This window comes from Henckelia pumila, chromosome 4, assembly GCF_033568475.1.
Source record: "Henckelia pumila isolate YLH828 chromosome 4, ASM3356847v2, whole genome shotgun sequence".
Lineage (NCBI taxonomy): Eukaryota > Viridiplantae > Streptophyta > Magnoliopsida > Lamiales > Gesneriaceae > Henckelia > Henckelia pumila.
Window position 1 is genome coordinate 153,589,188 of NC_133123.1, and position 25,202 is coordinate 153,614,389.

Sequence of the window (25,202 nt, forward strand, 5' to 3'; positions counted from 1 at the left end):
TTCCTCGGACTCCTTTAGGTAGCTTTTTCCAATTTTCTTCTGATTTTGAGTTTGATTCTCATGAAAGATTAATCAGTGAGATTTTATCAAACAATACTCTAAATTTGCGAAACCACTTTTCACATGGGACAAGATCATGGAATACACGAACATCCCTCAACTACTTCGTGGTTTAGTTAGAGCACATTATCATGGCAATTGTGATCTAAAAAGAACTTTTGCAAAAAAACTACAGCATGTTAGTCAATGTTATCAAACAGTTCAAAACATAGGACAAAATGAAAATGCAGTATGTCTAAAGTCCTAAAAATGCACATGCAAGACAGGTGTTGTCCTTCACTGTTGACAACACTTGGGAACAGCAACCATGAGTGATTAATATTAAAACATGCTGAGAGATTTCCTAAGGCTGGATAATCTCTCAAAATCTAATGCTATTGTGAATATAGCTGTCAGTTGGTTATTTGTTCCAACAAACTCCACACGGATCAAACATTTCTCTACTAAATACTTGAATAAATTAATGTCCAATGTCAATGTGTTTTTTGCGAGAGTGTCGAGATGGTTTCTTTGAAATGTCAATTTCTCTCGAATTATCACAATAAAAACATGCACATAAACACATAATGAGCATAATATCAAATCGACAATAATTCAAAAAACAAAATACTACCAAAAATCTTGTAGTATCCATTTGTTCCTCATCACCCAATCTGCAAAAAACTCTTCATAAATTTTCTGTACATTTTCAAGAGTGAACTCATCCTCACCGACATCCTGCGTCAATTCAACAAGTTATTAATACATCGTGTCAAAACATAAAAACCAGAATCTCACTTAGTATAGTCAAGTGTATGGATCTGATACCACTTGTTAGGGTTTTGACAGTATGGACTGCAGGAATGCCATAAATAAATTTCAGATTAAGTGTTGTCTCTTCAATACTTCAAGAAACACATACGCAGCGGAATAATTAAACTTTAAAGTAAATAACACAAAAATATTTATGCACAAGTAATTAATACTTGTGCGGTGCCTCATGGCAAAATAATCACTAGAAAAACAAATCAGTTTACAAAAACAACTAGTGATTGTATATGAAAACCTACATTTCTCAACAAGTTGAGAAAATAAATAACTTCCTAAAAACTAGTAAGAAGTAGAATGTAAAAACCAATAGGAAGTTCAAAACACATGTGCCGAAAAACAAAAAACCAAGGAACCACTTTCTGAACAACACTTCACTCGCGTGTTCTTCAGTGTTTCCAACACTACTCGGCAACACTGTGCAACGGCAAGGAATACTTCAGAAATTCTCCGATCGATCTTCAACCTTCAGTTTCTGAATTTTTGCAGTAATAATTAGCTTTACATTTCTGCACTCTCCTCGCCAATTTTCATTTGTGTATAGTTATCTTCTTAAATAGATTTTCAGTCTTTGTAAATCCTACACAATAGTGAATAAGGATTTGATAAGATATCTCATCAACAAAACCATTAAGATATATCACCAATTTACAATATACATTTGATAAGATAACATATTTGACAAGATAACATATTTGATAAGATAACAAATTTGACAAGATAACAAATATTCAATGTCGATCAAGAAGATATACAAGATAAGATCAATTAAACAATATTGTCAAGAAAAGGCAAAATCTAAAAGATAAAGAAACGTGATATCCACGTTCTTTCAATGTCTTTCTCTATGTCGATGTTAATCAGCAAACAGAATATTGTGCGAAAGATGCCGAATAACAGATTCTGAACTTAATAATAAATTAGACTACTAGTTTTGTGGGTGAGTGATGATGAAGAGTAAAAACGATAAATAGACAATGAAATGTTTATGGATGTTCGGAGATTTCAATCACTCCTACGTCACCCCTTCTTCCACCTCGAAAGGATCCACTCTAGAAGACTTTAACTATTACAAGTAATTTGCAACAACCCGATCCAAGACTAGGACATACAACTTATCCTATCCCAGAATTCCTAGAAACAGGAACACAACCCTCAACTGTTTTTTCTAACAACGAGGTCTGCAATACCTCAACTGATTACACCAGATACAACAATCTTTGTGTTACAACTTAACACTTAGCAACAAATTGATCATACTGATCTGATATGCTTGATGTGTGCGCTTGTGTTCCTCGGCTTTTGAATATAATCTTCAATGTGTGCTTTTGAACTCTTCGAATGAATATATGTGGTTCACTTTACCTCTTAATGACTTGTGTGTTTTTTTGTTGAATTCTCAAAAGAGCCGACTCTGCCTTCTGAGCTCTTTGATATCTATTTATATTCTCTCTTACAACGGCTCTTATTTGAATTTGAATTGTTAACGTTACCTCTACTTCGTACTTCTGTCATGGTGGTACAACGTTACAGCTTTGCGGTGTCAGCTTTGTACGGAAAATCTTATCCATAAGTGTTAAACTGATGTAGCGATTATGTAGTCTTATGGACGGTTCAGTCTTCAGTTTAGCTAGGTAAACTGATGAGGTCAGTTTAGCGTCTTTGGAAAGTTTGAGTGCGGCAATTTATCGCAATGCAGTTTAACTCCATAATATGCAGTTTAGTACTTCTTAGTGCTCGATCCGTTTTGCCTTCATTTAAGATTTGTATTTTTTAAACACCAAAACTTAATTTCCCAACAGCTATATATAGATATATAAAACTTATCCAGTTCTTTGTAATCGTAAAATTAATTGTCAAATGATTTGAAATGAATACTGGACATAAAATAGTCAAGAGAAATAATTTTTTTTCCAAAAAACGTAGTATAATTTATTTGAAAGAATACTGGACATAAAATAGTCAAGAGAAATAAAATTTTCCAAAAAATGAATAATTTATATAATTTTTCAAAATTTCAGGAAAATGCTTTAATCATTGCTTGTATCGGGTAAGTGAAGAAGGGTCGTGATTTATGATGTGTAATTTTATATTTTTATTCACTGCAGACGTTAGACTTTTTTTATCAGTTAAGCATTTTAAAGACAATGTAAATTCAGTATTATAATAAACAGACTGATTATAATTTTGAATCTGTACTTTTGAGACTTGTTGTTTTCGAATGAATAATTTGAGAACGACGTTGGAGTTGATCGCCTTGGGTTTGGATTATGACAAAATAGATATGATAAAAATAATGAAGTTGTGATATAAAATATTCCTCTTCATTGGATTAATGGAGTTAAAGTTTGTTACTCATTTTGTTAAATATTTTAGGTATATAAAATTTTAGGTCAATACTACCCATACCAAGTTTATTATTTTATTTTTTCCTAATGTTTGTAAGTCAATTTTTTATTATTTTAGAATCTCCAAAAACAACTCTAAATTAAGAAAGATAATATTTAATACTCAAATTTTTCCTAATGTCTGTAAGTCATTTTTTTCCCGTTTTACACATCTTGATTTTGCTGAATGTGTTTTTATCCAGAGTCTTGTAAAGAATATCTTTGGCAACATTGTCAAGATTTGCCTTCTTCTTATCTTCAGCAGTTCATTCCATCATTGGTTTCTCAATGTATTGTGGTCCACCACTATAGATACTCATCGTCGTGCTTACTTTGATGATGGTGAGAGGTCCATCAGTAATGACAAACCACATATCATCATTTAGGGATGATAAATGAGCTTGCATGCGAATTTTCCAATCATCAAAGTCCTCTTTGGAGAACATGTGAATTTTGCTAAATGAAGACATCTTGGTAAAGTGTTCAAGAACAAGATAATAACCTTGCTCTGATACCACTTTTTAGGATCGGTTTAGGGTGTAGAGGGGGGTGAATACACCTAAAAAATTCCTTTGAAGTTGAGTATGAATTCAATCAGTTTAGTGATTGAATTCTTAGTTTATCTTGATGTATAATGTAATTTGACAAACAATATATGTGCAAAAATATGTCAAGTTACAGATTTGAACACTTGATGAATAATAGTTTATGCAAGATGAATAGTAGGCAGGTAGACTGATAATGACACGAATAAAGGTTTATGGATGTTCGGAAATTTAATACACTCCTACGTCACCCCTTCTTCCACCTCAGAATGTACGAGAAGCCATCAGCAAATAATAAAGTGTTCCTCATGAAAAAGTTATTCAACTTGAAGATGGAAGAAGGTGCTTCGGTGGCAGCACACATCAATGAATTCAACACGATTGTTTCCCAGCTAACATCGGTTGAAATTAAATTTGATGATGAAATTCGAGCACTTACTCTTTTGGCGTCTTTACCAAATGTTTGGGAGCCGATGCGGGCAGAGGTTAGCAATTCTGCTGGAAAAAGAAAGTTACAATTCAATGATGTTCGAGATCGGATTCTTGGAGAAGAAGTCCGCAGGATGGATCCGGGAGAAAAAACATCATCAAGATCTGCCCTAAATATCGAAAACAGAAGCAGGGGCAGGAGTAGCGAAAAAGGTTCTAACTGATGGCGTGGAAGATCCAAATCAAGGAGTGAAAAAGACAAAAATACATTCGAAAAGAAATTAAAGTGCTGGAGCTGTGGTGAAACTGGTCACATGAAAAAGGACTGCAGATAACCCAAGAATAATGCAAATGTTGTTACTGAGGATGTACATTATGCCTTAGTACTATCCATGGAAAGCCCGGTCGATTCTTGGGTTATGGATTCGGGAGATTCATTTCATACCACCGGTGATCGTGAGGTATTCAGTAATTAAATTGCTGGTAATTACGGAAAAGTTTTCCTGGATGATGGAAAACCTTTGGAAATAGCTGGTATGGGTGATATCAGTTTGAAAATGTCAAACGGATCCATCTGGAAGCTCAACAAAGTGAGGCATGTACCAAAGTTGACCCGAAATCTGATCTCAGTGGGTCAACTCGATTACGAAGGTCATAAAGTGACCTTTGGTGATGGCTCTTGGAAAGTGAGCAAATGAGCCATGATTATTGCTCGATAAATAAAAACTGGAGCCGCTACATGACTTTCAGTTGCAGAGACATGTTAGCAGTTGTGGTTGCTGGAGCTAACTCAAGTCTATGACATTGTAGACTTGGACATATGAGTGAGAAGGGAATGAAGATGCTGATATCAAAAGAAAAGCTACCAGAGTTAAAAACTATCGAACACGAATTATGTGAAAGTTATGTTCTTGGAAAACAGAAAATGGTGATCATTTACAAAGAAGGTAGAGAACCAAAAACAGCAAAGTTGGAGTTGATTCATACTGATGTATGAGGACCATCTCCTGTGACATACCTTGGAGGCTCAAGATACTACGTCACATTCATCGACGATTCGAGCAGAAAGGTTTGGGTTTATTTTTTGAAAAATAAATCAGATGTTTACGAAACCTTTAAGAGATGGAAAGTCATGGTGAAGAATGAGACCAACTTGAAGGTGAAGTGCTTACGGTCTAATAACGGAGGAGAATATGAAGATTTTGAGTTCAAGAAGTATTGTGCATAGAACGGGATCAAGATGGAGAAAACCATCCTGGTACACCTCAACAGAATGGTGTAGCTGAGAGGATGAACATGACCCTGAATGAGCGAGCCAGTAACATGAGATTGCACGTTGTACTGCCGAAATCATTTTGTGTTGATGCAGTTAACACTGCAGCGTATCTAATCAACAGAGGACCTTCGGTACCACTTGATTGCAGAATACCAGAGGAGGTCTGGAGCGGAAAAGGAGTAAACCTTTCGTTCTTGAAAGTGTTTGGTTGTCTCTCATATGTTCACATCGATTCAGCCAAAAGAACAAAACTTGAACCAAAATCAAAGAAGTGTTTCTTTATTGGTTATGGAGATAATGAGTTTGGTTATCGGTTCTGGGATGACCAAAATCGAAAGATCGTTCGGATCAGAGATGTCATTTTCAATGAACAAGTTTTGTACAAGGACAAGTCAGACATTGCAGCAGGAGATAAATGTCCTGAATTCCAGAAGTCAAATGAAGTGCCATTGATAGATATTCATATGAATGAGTCGGAGGATAGTAACCAGGAAGAAGAAACTGCACAAGAACTTGATCCACAAACTCCGGTGATTGAACTCAGAAGATCGTCGAGAACAATCAGAACACCTCAAAAATACTCCCCTGCACTTCACCATATTTTGCTGACTAATAAAGTTGAACCGGAGACATTTGAAGAAGAGATGCAAAATGATGATTCAATCAAGTGGGAGTTAGTCATGGAAGATGAGATGGATTCACTGTCATCCAATCATACGTGGAAGTTGACAGAACTTCCTGAAGGCAAAAAGGCATTATACAAGTGGGTTTACCAGATCAAAGAAGAAGTTGATGGCAGCAAACGGTACAAGGCAAGACTTGTTGTAAAAGACTTTCAACAAAGAGAAGGCGTTGATTACACCGAGATTTTCTCTTCAGTGGTTAAGTTAACCACTATCAGAACATTACTTGGACTAGTAGCTAAGGAAGATTTACATCTGGAGCAGTTGGATGTAAAGACAACGTTTCTTCATGGTGACTTGGATGAAGAAATTTATATGAAACAGCCATAGATATTTGAAGTACGAGAGGAGGATAAAATGTTATGAAAACTTCAGAAGAGCTTGTACGGTCTCAAACAAGCTCCAAGATAGTGGTACAAAAATTTTGATGGATTCATGAATAAAAACGGTTTCCTGAGGTGCTAGGCGGATCACTGTTGTTATGTGAAGAAGATTGATGATTCCTATATCATTCTACTGCTATATGTGGATGACATGTTGATAGCAGGATCATGTCTGGAGGAGATTGATAATCTCAAGAGAGAGTTATCAAAAGAATTTGCAATAAAGGATTTGGGAGCTGCAAAACAAATTCTTGGTATGTGGATCTTGAGAGATAGAGTGAACGGAGTCTTGAAGTTATCTCAGGCAGAGTACGTGAAAAAATTTCTTAGGAGATTCAACATGGATGAAGCTAAACCGGTTATTACTCCTTTGGCTAGTCATTTCAAACTAACCAAAGCCCAATCACCTTCGACGGAGCAGGAGCATGCTTATATGAATAAGGTTTCTTATGCCTATGCTGTTGGAAGCCTCATGTATGTAATGGTGTGCACCCGACCAGACATAGCACATGGAGTGGGAGCTGTGAGCAGATTTATGAGCAATCCGGGAAAACAACACTGGGAAGCAGTGAAGTGGATTCTCGGATAATTGAAAGGTACTATCAGTTCATCTATGTGCTTCAGAAAGTCAAATTCAGGCTTACAAGGTTTTGTAGATGCCGACATGGGTGGTGACCTAGACGGCAGGAAGAGTACTACTGGATATGTGTTTACATTGGGTGGTACGACAGTAAGTTGGGTGTCCAAGTTGCAAAAGATTGTTGAAATTTCGACTACTGAAGCTGAGTACGTTGCTGTGACGGAAGCTAGCAAATAGATGATCTGGTTGCGATCATTTTTTGAGGAACTGGGTTAGAAGCTTGAGGATAGCACATTTCACTGTGACAGTCAGAGTGCTATTCATTTGGAAAAGAATCCTGTTTATCATGCTAGAACGAAGCATATACAGGTTCGGTACCATTTCATCTGATCCGTTTTGGAAGATGGAATCTTGATGCTTGAGAAGATTCCTGGAAGAAGAAATCCAGCTGATATGTTCACGAAGGCAGTGACCACTGACAAACTGAAGTTATGTTCAACTTTAGTTGAACTGCAAGTATAAGAGAGGAGGCATGAGCTGCTACATTGACTGTGTGAAACCATGATTGGAATCAAGTCTTCAAGTGGGAGATTTGTTAGGTAGGTGGTAGCTATCGGTTGGTAGTTGGGGAATTAAATGAAGCATTTAATTCACGCATAATTCACGCGTTTCTTTCTCCTATAAATTGGCTTCCATGACTTCAAAATATATTATCCAAATAGAAAGAAAAAATACGAGAGCAAAAGAAAAAGAAACAAAATAGTTTCTTGGGTTTTCTTGAGTGTTTTTTTGTGTGAGTTAGAGAAATATTTTCTCGGTAATACTCGGGGTTTGGGTTGGTGAGAGATATAGTTTTTTTGTATACACTTGTAATATTTCTCCGGTTATAATATATTTGCAGCAGCTCCGTGGACGTAGCCTATATTGGGTGAACCACGTAAATCTTTGGTGTTCTGGTTGATTATTTATTCCGCAATTATTATCATCATGATCACTCCGGCATAATCCATAACATCTCGGAGAAAGAGTGATATTTATAATGATAAATAAAAAGAATTAAATTTTGTGCAGGTACCAAGGAGACGAAATTAAAGATTTCAATAAATGCCCAAGACTGAAAATGGAAAAGCGTGCTACAGAAAGGAAAATGTTCATATATGACAAGTTACAAGGAAATATAAATAAGTACGATGACAGAAAAGCTGTTAAAAGCTGCACTAATGATGTACAGTAGCGCCAAAACTGATCATTCACATCAAGATCCAAACCAATGCTATCAACCCAAAACTACTCATCAATTGAGGGGGAACGAATACACACTGAGCATACCAAATGCCAACGAGTGACTTCAATGAAGGAACAATCCATTACCAACAATTCATATCATATGAATTATCAACAACTGGGATATAGGGGAAGAAGATCAGTTTACAGAAGATCATCGATAAAAAGAATTACAATCAAGGGAGATGACATGTTCAAGCTCAAGAGCAAAAACAAAGAACCAAGAAATCACTTCGTCAAATAACAAAGTTGAAACATTCAAGGCCTACATCTCTTTATTTTTGATTTATCAAAAAGGGGGAAGATTTGGATATCTTTGATAAAGTTCAGTTGATAATGAATATCTAGATCATTTTACCACTCAATGACTCGAAGTTTTGATAAACACCAAAAAAGGGGAAATTGTTGGGAAATTAAGTTTTGGTGTTTAACAAATACAAAGCTTAAATGAAGGCAAAACGGATCGAGCATCTAAGAATTACTAAACTGCATATTATGGAGCTAAACTGCATCACGCTAAACTGCCGCACTCAAACTTGCCAAAAACGCTAAACTGACCTCATCAGTTTACCTAGCTAAACTGAAGACTGAACCGTCCATAAGACTGCATAATCGCTACATCAGTTTAACACTTATGGATAAGATTTTCCGTACAAAGCTGATGCCGCAAAGATGCAACTTTGTACCACCATGACAGAAGTACGAAGTAGAGGTAACGGTAACAATTCAAATTCAAATAAGAGCCGTTGTAAGAGAATATAAATAGAGATCAAAGAGCTCAGAAGGCAGAGTCGGCTCTTTTGAATTCAAAAAAACACACTCAAGTCATTAAGAGGTAAACTGAACAGTTTACCCACAGATATTCATTCGAAAAGTTTAAAAGCACACATTGAAGATTATATTCAAAAGCCGAGGAACACAAGCGCACACATCAAGCATATCAGATCAGTAAGGATCAATTTGTTGTTAAGTGTTAAGTTGTAACACAAAGATTGTTGTATCTGGTGTAAGCAGTTGAGGTACTTCAAACCTCATAGTTAGAAGAAATAGTCGAGGGTTGTGTTCCTGTTTCTAGGAGTTCTGGGATAGGCTAAGGTGTAAGTCCTAGTCTTGGATCGGGCTGTTGAAAATTACTTGTAATATTCATAGTCTTCTAGAGTGGATCCTTTCGAGGTGGAAGAATGGATGACGTAGGAGTGATTGAAATCTCCGAACATCCAGAAACAATTCATTGTCTATTTATCGTTTTTGCTCTTCATCATCACTCACCCACAAAACTAGTAGTCTAATTGATTATTAAGTTCAGAATCTGTTATTCGGCATCTTTCCGCACAGTATTATGTTTGCTGATTAACATCGACATAGAGAAAGACGTAGTTTAGTTGACCAACCTCAACTGAACACAACGTAACCTATTAAAGAGATAAACTGCTACAATGATCAAACCGATTTCCTAACAAGAAAACTTTAAAGCATTTTATCTTCGAATCAAGCCAAATCGATCCTCCAACAATAGCTTATCTTATTCAATCACGCGTTCTTCTTGTCATATTATTTATCCATATATTAATTATTTATTTTATATCAATCAAATCATTAATTATTAATCTTATATAAATAAAATAATTGAATTTAAATTATTATATTATCTCTTATAAAAAAATTATTTATATTTTATTTTATTTATTGTTAGAAGGACAAAATATTAATTTATTATTTTTATATAAAATTTATTCAATTAAATAAATTATAATCTATCATTCAAATTAAATACTATATTAACAATCTTTTTTTTATTTATTTTTATTATATTATATATATTATTTATTTATATATTATTTATCATTTCTGGCAAATCAAACGATAAGATTAAAAATATTTGAGAAGTTCAATTGTTTTTTTAAAAAACAAAATTGCTACGTCAAAGCCCACAAGGCACAAGCCTTTTATATTATTTTTAGACAATCTAGGATATTTTGTTACTTATTAATTAGAAAATAAGACACGTTCTATGCTACTCCTGGTGGTGAGGAGCTACCTATTACCTTTGATTGACATGTGTCCCAATTCTGTTTTCCTTTTCCTTTTCTTTTTTTTTTTTTAATTTCTCTTTACTGTTTTTTAAAATGTTTTCTTGTTGCCCAAAAAGTGTCACGTGCCCCTAATCAATTTTTGTATTCTTTGTTTTTTTGTTTGCAATTAATCGTTCTCTTTTCCTTTTGTTTATTTTCAATTTTTTTTATTTTATCCTTTTATTGTTTTTATTCTTTATTACTTATATATTTATTATCTATTCTCTCTTATCCATGTGTATTCCTATAAATTTTTGATATTATCTGTCATTTTAATGGTTAATATTAATATTTTTTTCCGATAGTTAATATTAATATATACATATATGGAATTTAATTTTGGATCATGAAACTAAATATCTTAAACTTTATATGATAAAATGTAAAAATTATCAACAAGTTGCATTTATTTTAATAAATCTTGTAATCATCTACACAAACAAAACTTCATTATAATTACTTTCAATTTGTTAAATTTCAAAATATCTTTTTGTAACCTTTTGTTGAAAATGAAAATTTAAAATCATATATTTAAAATTACAAAAAAAATTGAAAAAAAGGAACTGCACGTTGAAACTATTTGTGAAATTAAATATTGTGCTATGCAAATTCAAGAAATAGTGAATTTAATATTGATCATCAACTTGTAATTTTTTTTTGTGAAAAATTATTAAAATTGAAAGAAGGGAAGAAACAAGTTTATTTATTTTTATTTTTTATGATCTTGCATGAGACATATTTTTTTTTTGTAAATCCCATATAAAATTTTAAATTGTATCATATAAGAATTTTATATTTTATTTTCACCAAAATTTAAGAGAGCGGAAAATTTTATAGGAATAAAATGGTTAAAAGAAAGAGTAAATAATAAATAAATAAACAATAGTAAATAAAAAAAAAGCAAAAGCAAAATAAGAAAATACCTAATAAATAAGAGGAATAGGAACAAAAAAAAGAATGGGAGGAGTGAATGAAGAAAGAGAAAATAAAAAATTAATATATATATATATATATATATAAATAAGTGACATGTCACGTTTTGAAGATAGAGGGAGTATACTCCCGGACGAGCATAGACTCCCCCGAAAAATAATCCAAACGAGGCTCTAAAGCTAGTGCATCCCAAAGTCAACGCCGGTGCAAGTGCAAGAAATCACTGAGAAGAAATCAGCGATCGGCAATGGCGGCTTATGCATCACTGCTCTCTCTCGGACATATTCTTGATCAGTTACTGCAGCATCCACCGTGCCAAACGGCTGTTCTTGAGAAAGCCCAGATCGATTCTCTGCTTGAAAATATCACTTTCCTTCAAGATTTTCTTGAAGAATTTTCGCTGACAAGGGGGGAAGAGATTAAGTCATTGGAGAGAAAAGTCTCAAGATCAGCATATGCAGCAGAAGATATCATTGAAAGACGCGTGGTGGATCAAATTCTTCAATTTTCTAAAGCCGAAAGGAGATGGAGCGGGATATTTGGTCATTTCAACCATTTGTTAAACAAAATGACCCTCCTCCCCAATGTATGGTGGAGCTCCACTCTGTTCAGTCGAGATTTGCAGAAAGTAACAGAAGAATTGGGTTCTATCAAGAAAGATGTCATGAAGATTAAGGAAACTCAAGGGATCCAAATCTTGCATAAGCCAAGAAAAGATGCCACTGCTGGTTCTTTCATACGAGGTGCTTCCAATAACAAGAATACTATGGTGGGATTTGATGAAGATTTGAATCAAATAATGGAGACACTCACTGGGGACGAATTAAATCTCCAGATTCTCCCGGTCGTCGGGATGGGTGGCATCGGCAAGACCACCCTCGCGAGAAATGTTTTCGAGAGTCCTTCGATTGTGCACCACTTTGATCGGCTTGCTTGGGTTACAATATCTCAACAATATAGTGTGCACGAAATTCTTTCAGGCCTACTAAAAGAGATTGGAGTTCTTGCAGGGAGAGATGAAGAAATCACTCAAAAGAATGATGATGAATTAGGATTAAGTCTACATAGAAGTTTGTTTGATAGAAGATATTTCATTGTAATGGATGACACGTGGACTATCAAGGTTTGGGATAGCATAAAGAGGTTCTTGCCGGATAATGGTAATGGCAGTCGAGTCCTAGTAACGACGAGACTATCAAATGTGGGCGATGATTTTCGCTCATGTACCCCTCATCGGCTACATCTTCTAGACCAGGATCAAAGTTGGGCTTTGTTTTGTGACAAGGTGTTTGGGAAAGAAAGTTGCCCTCCTGAGTTTGAGAAAGTAGGAAAGATAATTATGAGAAATTGTGGAGCACTTCCTCTAGCCATTGTTGCTATTAGTGGACTTCTTGCAAAGTCTAGTCGAACGGTTGAATATTGGGAGTATGTTGCTAATCATACACACGCGGCATTAAATATGGGAGGCGATGAGCTCTGTTTTGAGATATTATCTTTAAGTTATAAGCACTTACCTGTTCATCTAAAGCCATGTTTCCTTTATTTGGCCATTTTTCCGGAAGACCACAAGATTCGAATTTCAAGGCTTGTTGAACTATGGGTAGCGGAGGGGATTCTTAAACCGATAAGATCTAGAAGTTTAGAGGAAATTGCAGAGGATAATTTAAAAGATCTTATTGATAGAAATTTGATTCAGGTTCAAAATTACGGGTCTAGAAACAAAATCAAAACTTGCACCATCCATGATCTCATAAGAGACCTTTGCCTCAAGGAAGCTCGAAAGGAGAAATTTCTCCGTCTCACTAAGTTGCACAGCCTCGATTTTCATAGCGCAGTCTCACGTAGTAAGCCGCGGCGTCGGCATATTATTCAACGAAGCTCCGACAGAGAGGAATTCCTAAAAGTGGCCTTTGATACCAGTTCATTGGCATGCAGTGAATTGAAATCCACATCTGCGAAGCTGCATAGACTGCTAAGAGTACTCAAAATGAATGGTATCTGCTTTTATGGAGAAATTTTGCGAGTAGTTAACTATAGACACATAAAATTCTTCGCTTCACGGTTTCCAAATATGTTGAATACTTTAGAATCTCTATCCCTGCTATGGAATCTACAGACTGTTATCATGGATGGTTTCATCGGTCATAGTCCGACACCAATAAATCTACCAGCTGAAATATGGGAAATGCCACAACTCAGGCATATAAAAAGGGTAGGAGGAGATTTTTCTTTGCCTGATCCTCACAGCAGTAATGGCGGGGGAGATATTATTGTTCTGAAAAACATGCAAACACTCCATAAGATAAGGAATTTCAGGTGTACAGATGAGGTTGTCCATAGAATCCCAAACTTAAAAAAACTGGGAATTACTTACAGGGAATTCCCCAGTGGCTTTGGATGGGATCACTATGAAGTTTACAATCTTGCCCGTTTACGTAATCTCGAATCACTTCTCTTAGGGAGTAGAGAGAAGAATGTGCTGCAAAATCTCTGTTTGCCACAATCCCTCAAGAAGTTAACTTTGGAAAGCAGTGGAGTGTGTTGGGAAGATTTGACAGTGGTTGGCTCACTGCCTCATCTTGAAGTTCTGAATTTGTTATATGATTCAGTCAAAGGGCGTAAATGGAATCCTGTGGAAGGACAATTCCTTGAATTGAAGTCCTTGAGAATTGACTTTGTATCTCTTGAGAAATGGACAGCAGACAGCTCTCACTTCCCAAGCCTTGAGAAACTTCAACTTGTGTTTCTTATATGCTTACAGGAAATCCCAGAAGGTATTGGAGAAATACAGACACTTCGATCAATTTCATTGGAAGACTGTAGTGATTCGGCCAATTCTTCTGCAATGAAGATACAAGAGGAACAAAAAGACCTTGGAAATTTTGACCTTGTGGTTCGTGTAACTTCTCACTCATCCTGAAATCAAAATCATTCCATTCATTTATTGTTCACTATTATGTATCACTTGGATATTTCATTTCGAGTATGTTTCTTCACGAATTTATATTCGGGTTCATTTCTGTAATGGAAAGAAATAAGTTTGTCAAATAAGATATCTATTTCACAAAATTGAACATTGAAGTCATCTCGGTTGAAGATTTCGTAATGACATAGACTAATCCATGCGGATTTAGTTGAATGATAACATCTTATCCTTCCTTACTCGTCATTTACCGGATTCCTGGCAAAAGATTTGGATCCATTAAGTTTGATTTGTTACAAATGAGTTTAGGAATTATTAACTTGGACAATCGATGGATAGCAGCTTTATTTGTATGGAAGCTTCAGTATATATCAGTGCATCTAACAATTTCCTTGCTTCCAGTAAGAAGCCTCTGATCTTAAAATGAAACTTATTTCTAAAGACTACAAAATTGCAAGTACACGTGACGACAATTTTATTTGTTGAGACCAAAATTTTCATGTTCGCTGTAACTGTTTAGTTTTGTTCAAACTAATGTGATACTTTTTACAACTAATTTCAAACTTCGATTACCATGATTTGATATCTAATTTGCTAAATCGAATTTTGTATTTTTTTCTCACCCCTAGTTTTTGAAAATTTTAAAAAATAAAAATAAAAATGACTTACAGGATAAATAAAAGATAAAAATTTCAGTGTTGGCCGAAATTTTTTTTATACCTAAAATATATAACGAACAGACATTACTACATTAATCCTGGGGAGAGGAATATTTCATATCACTATATCACTACTTCTTTGTTCTTATTATATCATTTTTGTATTTTTTGTAGTGTGGTGTGGAAATAACTACCTAACCTTTCATAAGTTTTATTTACGTTTTCAAAATTAAAATGTAATCGCAACATATATTTATTTACACACAAAAAAATTATTTATTTGCATTATGTTATGTTTAAGACACGAACAATCCTAAATCTGCAAATAAACATATATAAAATCAATCAATATGAAAGCAAAAATCGGAAAAAAAAAAACAAAACAAAACAAAAAAACAAAGCATAGGAAATTTATTAAGAAATAATCACACTCTAGAGAGTGGATAAGCTCACGGCCCAAGTCCCAACATCTCTTTGGACTGGATCCGGATATGTGGGCAGATTTGAAGACACCAACCCAACATTAATAAATCTAAAAGTATTTAATTTTTTACGAGTCCAACGGATCTAAATTGAATTGGATCAGTCGAATTCGCAGGACGGGTCCCAAGTTTAGCCAAACTCGTCCCAAACCTGCCTGTTGCTTTAAAAACACCCGTGGTTTTGTTGAGAAAACAATAATTTTTTTTTAAACAACACTAACATATTATAAGCATCCAATGTCACGTTTTACATAAGCTGTAAAGAATTGGATATTAAAAAAATATGTTCCAAAAAGATTGCTAGAATGTGAAAGACCACAAGTCTTTCTATATTTAATGTTCAAACAAGCTGGCGGCCACTGCGCTCTTTCGATGTGTTTGAAGGTAAGTTAGATCTTACATATACAAACACTATCTTGATATATATCATATGTTTTACATTTATCGGGGTCTATTATTTTTTTGTTGACCCCGATGATCATCTTAGATCTATCATGAATAATGTCTGTATAGCTAGATTAAAATGATCCGTGTTTGAAATATGTGTTTAGAATTCGTGTTATTCAATTCAAAACCCATACAGTTTGTCACAAAGTAATATAAAATTCCAATTAGCAGCCTCCCTCAGTAACATTCAAACGAGTTACTGCAATTAGCCATAAAGTCAATGCTAATACAAAGAAGAAATCACAGATTGATTGATTTTGGGCCCTCAAATCAACAATGGCAGCTTATGCATCTCTTCTCTTCCTCGGACATATTCTTGATCATTACTGCAACACCCACCGCGCCAAGGGGATGTTTTTGAGAAAGCCCAGATCGATTCTTTGCTTGAAAATATAACTTTCCTGCAAGAATTTTTGGAGGAATTTTCGCTGACAAGGGGGGATGAAATTCAGGCACTGGAGGCAAAAATTGTAAGCTCAGCACATGCAGCAGAAAATATAATCGAAAGTCGTGTGGTTGATCAAATAATTTAAAAACGTTTTTAGTGTTTTATAAGTGAAAAAAACTAAAAGCATGTGTTTGGATAAAAATTTGGTAAAATGTTTTTGAAAACTATTTTTTAAAAAGTGTTCCCCAAATATAGTTTTTGAAGAATACGTGAAATGTGCTTTTAGATGTTTTTAGCAAGGAACCATGAAAGACAAAGATGAAAAACATGACTTTTGAAATGTTAAAATATTTTTATAGAATACTTTTCCAAACATATATTTATTATTAAAACAACTTTAAAAACATTTTATAATTTTTTTAAAAAAACACTTTTATAAAAACGTTTTATAAGTACATGTCCAAACGGAGCATTAGTCATTTCAACCTTTTTTTTATAAAAAAAATGACACTCTCCAATATATTGTGGAGCTCCACTTTGTTCAGTCGACATTTGCAGAAAGTTCTAGAAGAATTTCATTCTCTGAAGAAAGATGCGATGAAGATTAAGAGAACCGAAGGGATCAAAATCGTGCAGCAGCCAAGAAAAGATGCCAATGTTGGTTCTTTCCCACGAGTTGCTTCCAAAAGCAAGAATACTATGGTGGGATTTGATAAAAATTTGATTTAAATAATGGACACACTCACTGGGGACCAATCAAGTCTCCAGATTTTCCCATCGTCGGGATGGGTGGCATCAGCAAGACACTTCGATCTTCGTGCTTGGGTTACAATATCTCAACGATATAGTGTGCACTGTTAAATCAATTAATTATTTTTAATATGTTCTAAACTTAGAGCAACATCAAGATCTAAATCATGCCGAAGATTGTAGAATAAACGATAACAACTCTTTACCTGAATTCATCGTGATAGGGATTGATTATGATGTAGGAGAGGTTGTTGGTCTTCCTCAATCAAACCACCGAACGGCTCTAATGGTTCTCTCTCAATGATGGGATTTTAAGAGAGTTAGGGTGCCAATACGATTTGATATCTTGGGAACCATAACCACAAAAGCACTTTATATACTATTCCAATAGGGTTCCCATTAAAACCCAACGGGCCTAGTATGAGTCTCTACCTATTAATTCCATACCGTTAAGAATACCAAAAACCTTTTTCTTAATTAGATCACATAATGTTAGGTATACCAAAAGCCTTAAACCATTAATTTAGCCTAGTGATTTAATCACACACACAAAACCCACATAAGTATTAGACTCGTATTTGTACAAGTCTAACAATTTCCAACTTGGGTTGTGTTTGTGTGTTGAATACCTTAAAATCACATATACCTTAGAGAGCTCTTTCTTAAGGCTAATATTAATTTCTTTAGTTCAATCTGGTCCATCTTATGAGTTAGTGTGGGATCAAAGTGGCTTTCGTCACACTTAACGTGACTAGACCTTCAGTGGTCACCAACACCAAACACATTCAATGACATAAATCAAGTATGGATAGGTAGCATGGAAACTACATGTGAAGTGATCATAATCATGTATGTTTCCAACTGGTCCTTGACTTCATTATTTAGTGAGATCATAAAATTGAAGTCCCTTGAGTGCAAAACCGCAAGATACCTTAATGCAAAAAACCGCACACATGTACAAACAAGTTCAGTGAGTAAAACATAAACCATCAACTTTATTCTATATAGAAAAATACTAAAATATGATCAAAACAATCACAAAATTACTGGTTCCAACTAGACCAAAGGATCATACGAAACAACACCCATATTAGCAACATGCTCATGAAAGACCTTGGGTGGTAAACGTTTAGTCATAGGATCAGCAAGCATGGGTCCAGTTCCTATGTGTTCTATAGAAATTTGACCATTCTGAACTCTTTCCTTAACAACCATAAACTTAATGTCCACATGTTTAGACTTCGTAGTACTTCGGTTGTTATTTGAATATAGCACCGCAGATTTATTGTCACAAAATAACTTTAGTGGTCTTTCAATTCCAACTATAACACGCAGCCCTGTGACAAAATTGCAAAGCTATAAACCATGATTGGATGCCTCGAAACAAGCTATAAACTTTGCCTCCATGGTTGAAGAAGCTATGAGTGTCTGTTTGGCACTCCTCCAGGAAATAGCTCCATCAGCCAACATGAAGATATAGCCCGAAGTGGATCGCTTACTATCTTGGCATCCGACAAAATTGGAATCAGAAAACCCATTGATCTCCAAAATTTCTGATTTCTTATAGGTGAGCATATAATCTTTTTTTCTCTGCAAGTACCTCATGACCCGTTTGGCTGCTTTCCAATGATCCATTCCTGGGTCACTCAAATATCTACCCAACATCCCAACTATGAACGCAAGATCCGGACGCGTACATACTTGAGCATACATAAGGCTCCCTACAGCTGACGCATAAGGAATCTTTTGCATTTCATGTTTTTGAAGTTCGGTCTTAGGGCATTGACCGAGACAAAATTTATCTCCTTTAGCTACAGGGTTGTCTGCTGGTGCAAAACCACTCATACCGAATCTTAGCAATACTATATTTATGTAGCTCTTTTGTGACAATCTCAAAATACCTTGAGAGCGATCTCGTAGTATCTCAATTCCTAATACAAAAGAGGCGTCACCAAGATCTTTCATCTCAAAATTCCTTTTGAGAAAATTCTTTGTGTCGTGCAATAAGCCAACATCACTACTTGCTATCAGTATATCATCGACATATATAACCAAAAGACAAACTTATTTCCACTACATTTGTGATATACGCAATCTTCTACTAAATTTACCTCAAAACCATACGAGGAAATAACTTCAAGAAATTTGCGATACCATTGACGGGACGCCTGCTTAAGGCCATAGATGGATTTATTTAATTTGCATACCATATACTTTGAATTTCCAAATATAAAGTTTTTTGGTTGCACCATATAAATTGTTTCATCAATGTTTTCATTGAGAAACGCAGTCTTTACATCTATCTGATGTAGCTCTAGATCAAAATGAGCTACAAGTTCCATGATTACTATGAATGAATCCTTCGCCGATACCGGAGAGAAGGTTTTTTTATAATCAATGCCTTCCTTTTGAGTAAATCCTTTTGCGACAAGACGAGCCTTATATATTTTGATGTGGCCTTGCGAATCCCTTTTGGTCTTAAATATCCATTTACAACCAATAGGTTTCTCACCGAATGGCAACTTGACAAGATCTCAAACATCATTGTCTTTCATGGATTTTATTTCCTCCTCCATGGCAATGATCCACTTTTGAGAGTTAGAACTTTGTAGGGCTTTATGAACGTTTACATGATCGTCATCCATTATGCCTACATTTTCCTCATGTTCTTGAAGAAATACATAATAATCATCCGGAATTGCACTCCTTCTTTCTCTAGTGGATCTTCTTAACGACACTTCTATATTTTCTTGAGGTTGGTGATTTTGTTCTTCATGAGGAACTTGATTATTGTCTTGTTCCATAATTGGTTCTTGATTGACGTCAGGCATTGAAGCCTGGACATCAATTGAAACCACATCAGGAAGAGAGATAAAATCCTCTTCAAAGAAAACATTCCTTAAATCCTCTCCCTTCTCAAAATCACAATCCTCAAAGAATCTAGCATTACCCGTTTCAAAAATTGAATTATTAGTGGAATTATAGAACTTGAAACCCCGTGCGCGTTTAGAGTAACCAATAAAATATCAGCTAATTGTTCTTGCATCCAGTTTTCTTTCCTGAGGTTTTTATGCTCGAGCCTCAGCTGGACAACCCCAAACGTGAAGATGCCTAATACTAGTCTTACTCGCCGTCCACAACTCATAAGGGGTTTTAGCTACTGATTTACTTGGTACTCTATTGAGAATGTATGCTGCAGTCTTAAGTGCCTCACCCCAGAGTGATTCTGGCAAAGAAGAATGATTTATCATGCTTCTTACCATGTCCTTAAGAGTGCGGTTTCGTCTTTCTGCAACACCATTCATTCTCGGTTTACCCGGAATTGTGTATTGGGGGACGATTCCACACTCCTCTAGGTATTTGGAAAAAGGTCCTGGACGTTGTTCACCTGATCCATCCTATCTACCGTAATATTCCCCTCCACGGTCAGATTTGACGGCTTTAATTTTCCTATCAAGTTGAAGTTCAACTTCAGCTTTAAAGGACTTAAAAACATCCAAGGATTGTGACTTCTCATGAATGAGGTAAATGTATCCATATCTCTAGTAGTCGTCTATGAACGTGATAAAGTATTGTTGTCCATTCCAAGATAGGAATGGACCGAAAATATCCGTATGAATCAGTTCTAAGACGCCCGAGCACCTATAAGCACCTAATTTCATTTTATTGGTTTGTTTTCCCTTGATGCATTCCACACAAAATTCAAAATTTGATAAATCAAGGGAATCTAAGATTCCGTCTGACACAAGCCGTTGAATTCTATCTTTTGAGATATGGCCTAAGCTCTTATGCCATAAGGTGACATAATTTTATTATAATTTACGCTTTGTACCTCTTGAGTTAGTATGAAGAATTTCATTATGTGAAGCAACAGAATCAACCATATACAGATTATCAATTAAAGAACCAGAACCAACTAGATTTGAATTGAGAAAGAAAGTAACTTTATTATCTCAAAGAACAAGAATAACCGAATTTGTCCAAACAAGAAATAGAAATTAAATTCCGTCTAAACGACGGAGCAACAAAAGTCTCATTAAAATCCAAATAATATCCAGATTTTAACAATAATCTGAAATTCCCAACAGCTTCAACTGGAACTGTTTTGCCATCACCCACATAGATGAATCTTTCAGCATCACTTGGCGGTCGGCTCCACAGGCAACCCTGCATAGACATACTTATGTGAGTAGTAGCACCAGAATCTACCCACCAGGAATGTCTTGGTACAGAAGCTAAATTAACTTCAGAACAAACCAAAACGAAAATCTTACCCTTCTTTATATGCTAGGTGGCGTACTTTGGACAATCCTTCTTGAAGTGATCAGGTTTTTTTGCAGAAGTGGCAGGTAAATTACTTATCCTGCTTCTTGCCTTTATTCTGGTCAGATGTAACTTTAGCAGCATAATTGGGTTTCTTTCTCTTCTTATCATGAGAAGTAGATGCCAAGTGAGCACTTTCAGTCTTCTCTCGCTTAATCCTATCCTCTTCTTGCACACACTGAGAGATCAGTTCATTAATACTCCATTTTTCCTTCTGAGTATTATAACTTATTTTGAACTGATTGAATTGTGCAAGAAGAGTGATAAGAACTGTTAGAACCTAATGGGGGGGGGGGGGATTTAGGTTCTATTGACAACTTTAGCAATTTAAAGCGATTATGCAAGTACGCAAGCGGAAGACTTAAATCAATCAAATATAAGTGCAACAAATAAATGCGTTAAGTAAATAAAGCAGTAAAAGGGATAAGAGATGTTTATGGAAGTTCGACGATAAATCATCTATGTCTCCCCTTCTTGGTTAAGATCGACTAACCAAGGATCCACTATCATTTCAACGTCTTGGCCTTGATGACTCCAAGGATAGCCGTACAACTCAACACGATCACCGCACTGATACAACTCGAACACTTGGCCTTAAGGGCTCCAAAGATAGCCTCAACAACAATTACACACTCGGGCTTCATACTAGAGAGTACAACAAAATCTCAACAACTCACAAACAATTTTTACAATCAACTCTCTAATTGAAAGAAATATGTATGAAACTCTTGAATGAACACTTGAGAAGTAGAGGAGAGGATTTCTGGAGTTGTGTTTGAAATGGCCTTGGAATGCATCTATTTATAGCTGAAAATTCGGGCAGGTTCGTTGCGTCCGTTCGGCGCACATTTAATTCTTCCGGCATTGGTGACGAATGTTGCGTTTGTTCATAGGTTCTTTGCGTCCGTTCGGCGCATTGCGGCTTTGGTCGGGCGAATTTATTCCTTAAAAATTGTATCATGTTTTTTATAGAAACGTTGCTTTCGTTCGGGTTCGTTGCGGACTGAGCGACAAACTTCAAAAATTCATAACTCACAATCCGTCCGTCGGATCGACTTGAAATTTGGATAGTAGCTTTATAACATCCTGAATTGCATTGTGAAAGGTGGAGATTGGATTTGGATGCCTCAAACGATTCCAGTATTTTTCTGAAGTTACTTCGTCGTATTTTTGCTTCTTGTTCTGTGCGGCATTTTTGAAAAATTCATTTCTCATGATCTAGCCGTTGGATTGAGATGAGATTTGAACCGTAGCTTTTGAGCATCCTAAAATTGAACATGACAGGTGGAGATCGGAATTGGATGAATAAAAAATGCTCAGTAATTTTCGCAATGTTCTTCTCCATAATAATGTTTATAATAATCTAATCTGCAAAGTCTCACTTTAAACGATTAGAAATAATAACCTAGTTTTGTAATTATCAAAACAAGATAAGTTATCGCATTAAAAACATTAATCTCGTTTAAGAGATTTGTATGCGTTTAAGGCGTAACAATTTTCCCCTTTTTGATAATCTCAAAACTTGGTTAAACAGGAGATATAATGTGCAATTTAAATACATATAAAAAGCTCCCCCTTAGTGTAACAATATTTTAAACAAATTGTTTATCCCATAATCATTTTTTATTTATCCCATTTGAATATTTAACCAAATTAATTCTCCCCCTTTTTGTGATAATTAAAAAAACAACAAAAATGATAAAGGAATAACACAAATAAAAAGACATATTTTATTGATAGAGAAATTTACAAAATACAGCAAAATATAAAACTAAGAGTCATCATCCGAAGAATTTGGCTTAAGGAGATCTTCCAACGTATTACATCTCTCGTGAACACCATCAAAAGAGCGTTGCATCTCCTCAGTCAAGTTTGCGATATATGTCTGAATAAACTGAATGGCGGAGTAGTTGCGATCCATATTGATATCAAGCCACTGAAGATACTCAAAGAGTCGATCGGAAGGTGGAGCCGGAGTAGGTGGAGGCTGAGGCATCATAGGAGGAGAAAAAGGTAGATCGCCATAATCAAACGTATGTGAAGAAGATGGAGGAACCGTAGAAGAGGAAGGAATATCGGTGTCAGTGAAACTACCAGGAAATCCTTGCTCTTGAATGAAGGAGTAATAAGAGAAAAAGGAAAGTGAAAGTTGGTTTCAGGATGATAGCGGGTGAAAATATGAGCTGGATCATGCACCCATCGAGACAATGCAGGATTCCATGAAAACTCCATTTTAGTGATGGAGTCATGATCAAGAGTATAAGTCTCAGTGATAGGTATCTTATCCAAATCATCGAAGACTATGTCAAAGTGAGTCAGAATTCGGTTAATAAACCGAGCAAAAGGGATAATGACTTTTTTTGAATTTTTGGCAGTGTGATGCATGACCTGAATGATAAACCTAGGCAGGTTAAAAGGTCGCTGAGCAACAATGTGAAAAAGGACATAAAGGTCCAGATATTTGCACTTGGAGTGGTCTCCAGCGCAAGGAATGATCGAAGAGGTGATAAACTTTTGGATAATTTGGAAATCAGGACAAAGCATCTTAAGAGATGGTCGATCATCACCAGCGTGAGGTGGTCGACCGATAATGGCAGAAAGAGCCTCGACACGGTTAAACGCGGGACTATCCTCAGGCCATTTGAATGCAAAGAACTCACCGGGTCCATTTCTAGGAAAAGAGAACCAAGCAGCGAGATCACCTAAAGAGAAACAAATGTATCGATTTTGAACAATTGTAACAACATATATGTCATCGTTGTACAATTCAAGTTCAAAATTGGCGTAGAACTCATGGATAAGGGAGGTATAGATGAAATCTGGGTGAGAAGACTGGAAAAACGCATCCCATTGTTGGAAATCAATAAGATCCAACAAACGAAGATGAGATTTTGATAAATAAGGGCGATAAAAAATACGACCAGGAAGAATATGCCTATCACTATAGTCGGCAGGAATAGGTCGAGAGATAGAAGGTTGGTTAAGGTTGTGGACAAAGGTTTGAGTACAAGCACGAGTGCGTCGCCTCGGATTGGCGGGATCAACTTGGAGTCGAGAAGCCATTTTTGGAGAAATATTTCGAGCAAAAGGAAGAAAGAAGATGGATTTTGGTGTGCAAAATTCTGAAACTTTCGGCCTCTATATATAGGCCTCGGTCGGAATGGACGCAACGTTACTCAACGGACGCAACGTTCGTCCTGGCGGGTAAAATGTGCGGGAAGTTTGAACTGAAAAATTTAAAAGAAGGCGGTAAATTTGCTGACGAAAGCAACGTTCTACCATCGGAAGCAACATTTGGTCTTTTGGCGGTAAAAGTTCGCGGTAAAAAATATTAAACTGAGGCGGAAATAGTAGGGAACGAAAGAAACATTATAAGAACGTTTGCAATGATGGTGCATCGAACAGATGCAACGTTCCATGGAACGGATGCAACGTTCGGGCAGGACAAGCAAATTTTGGATTTTTCCTCTTAGAATTATATTTTTGAAAAATTTATACCAAATAATACACATAAAATGTGAGCTTATAATTATGAATAAATACAATTAATTTGTATTATCCAACATTAAATTGCTCAAATTTAATATTAAGCTCTCCGTTAATATGACATTAAATTTTAATTTATGTCTACAAGCGATTACAACTCAATCATGCCAAGTTCACCACGCAAACGAATAAAAGTATTTTCATCTAGTGGTTTTGTAAAAATGTCGGTAATTTGATTTTTTGTGTCAACATATTGAAGTTCAACTTCATTTTGTTCGATGTGGTCACGAATAAAATGATGACGA

At 35.5% G+C, this 25,202-nt stretch overlaps 1 protein-coding gene across 1 annotated transcript in view; it reads left to right on the top strand.

Moving 5' to 3' along the window:
* The window catches only part of LOC140894774 (putative late blight resistance protein homolog R1A-3), a 48,665-nt gene extending 34,238 nt beyond the window's left edge, over positions 1 to 14,427 (top strand). The window contains exon 2 of the mRNA XM_073303386.1: positions 12,099 to 14,427. Coding sequence (XP_073159487.1) covers positions 12,099 to 14,359 — 2,261 coding nt within the window. The 3' untranslated portion in view covers positions 14,360 to 14,427. The remainder of the gene's footprint in view (positions 1 to 12,098) is intronic.
* Positions 14,428 to 25,202: the final 10,775 nt, after the last annotated feature.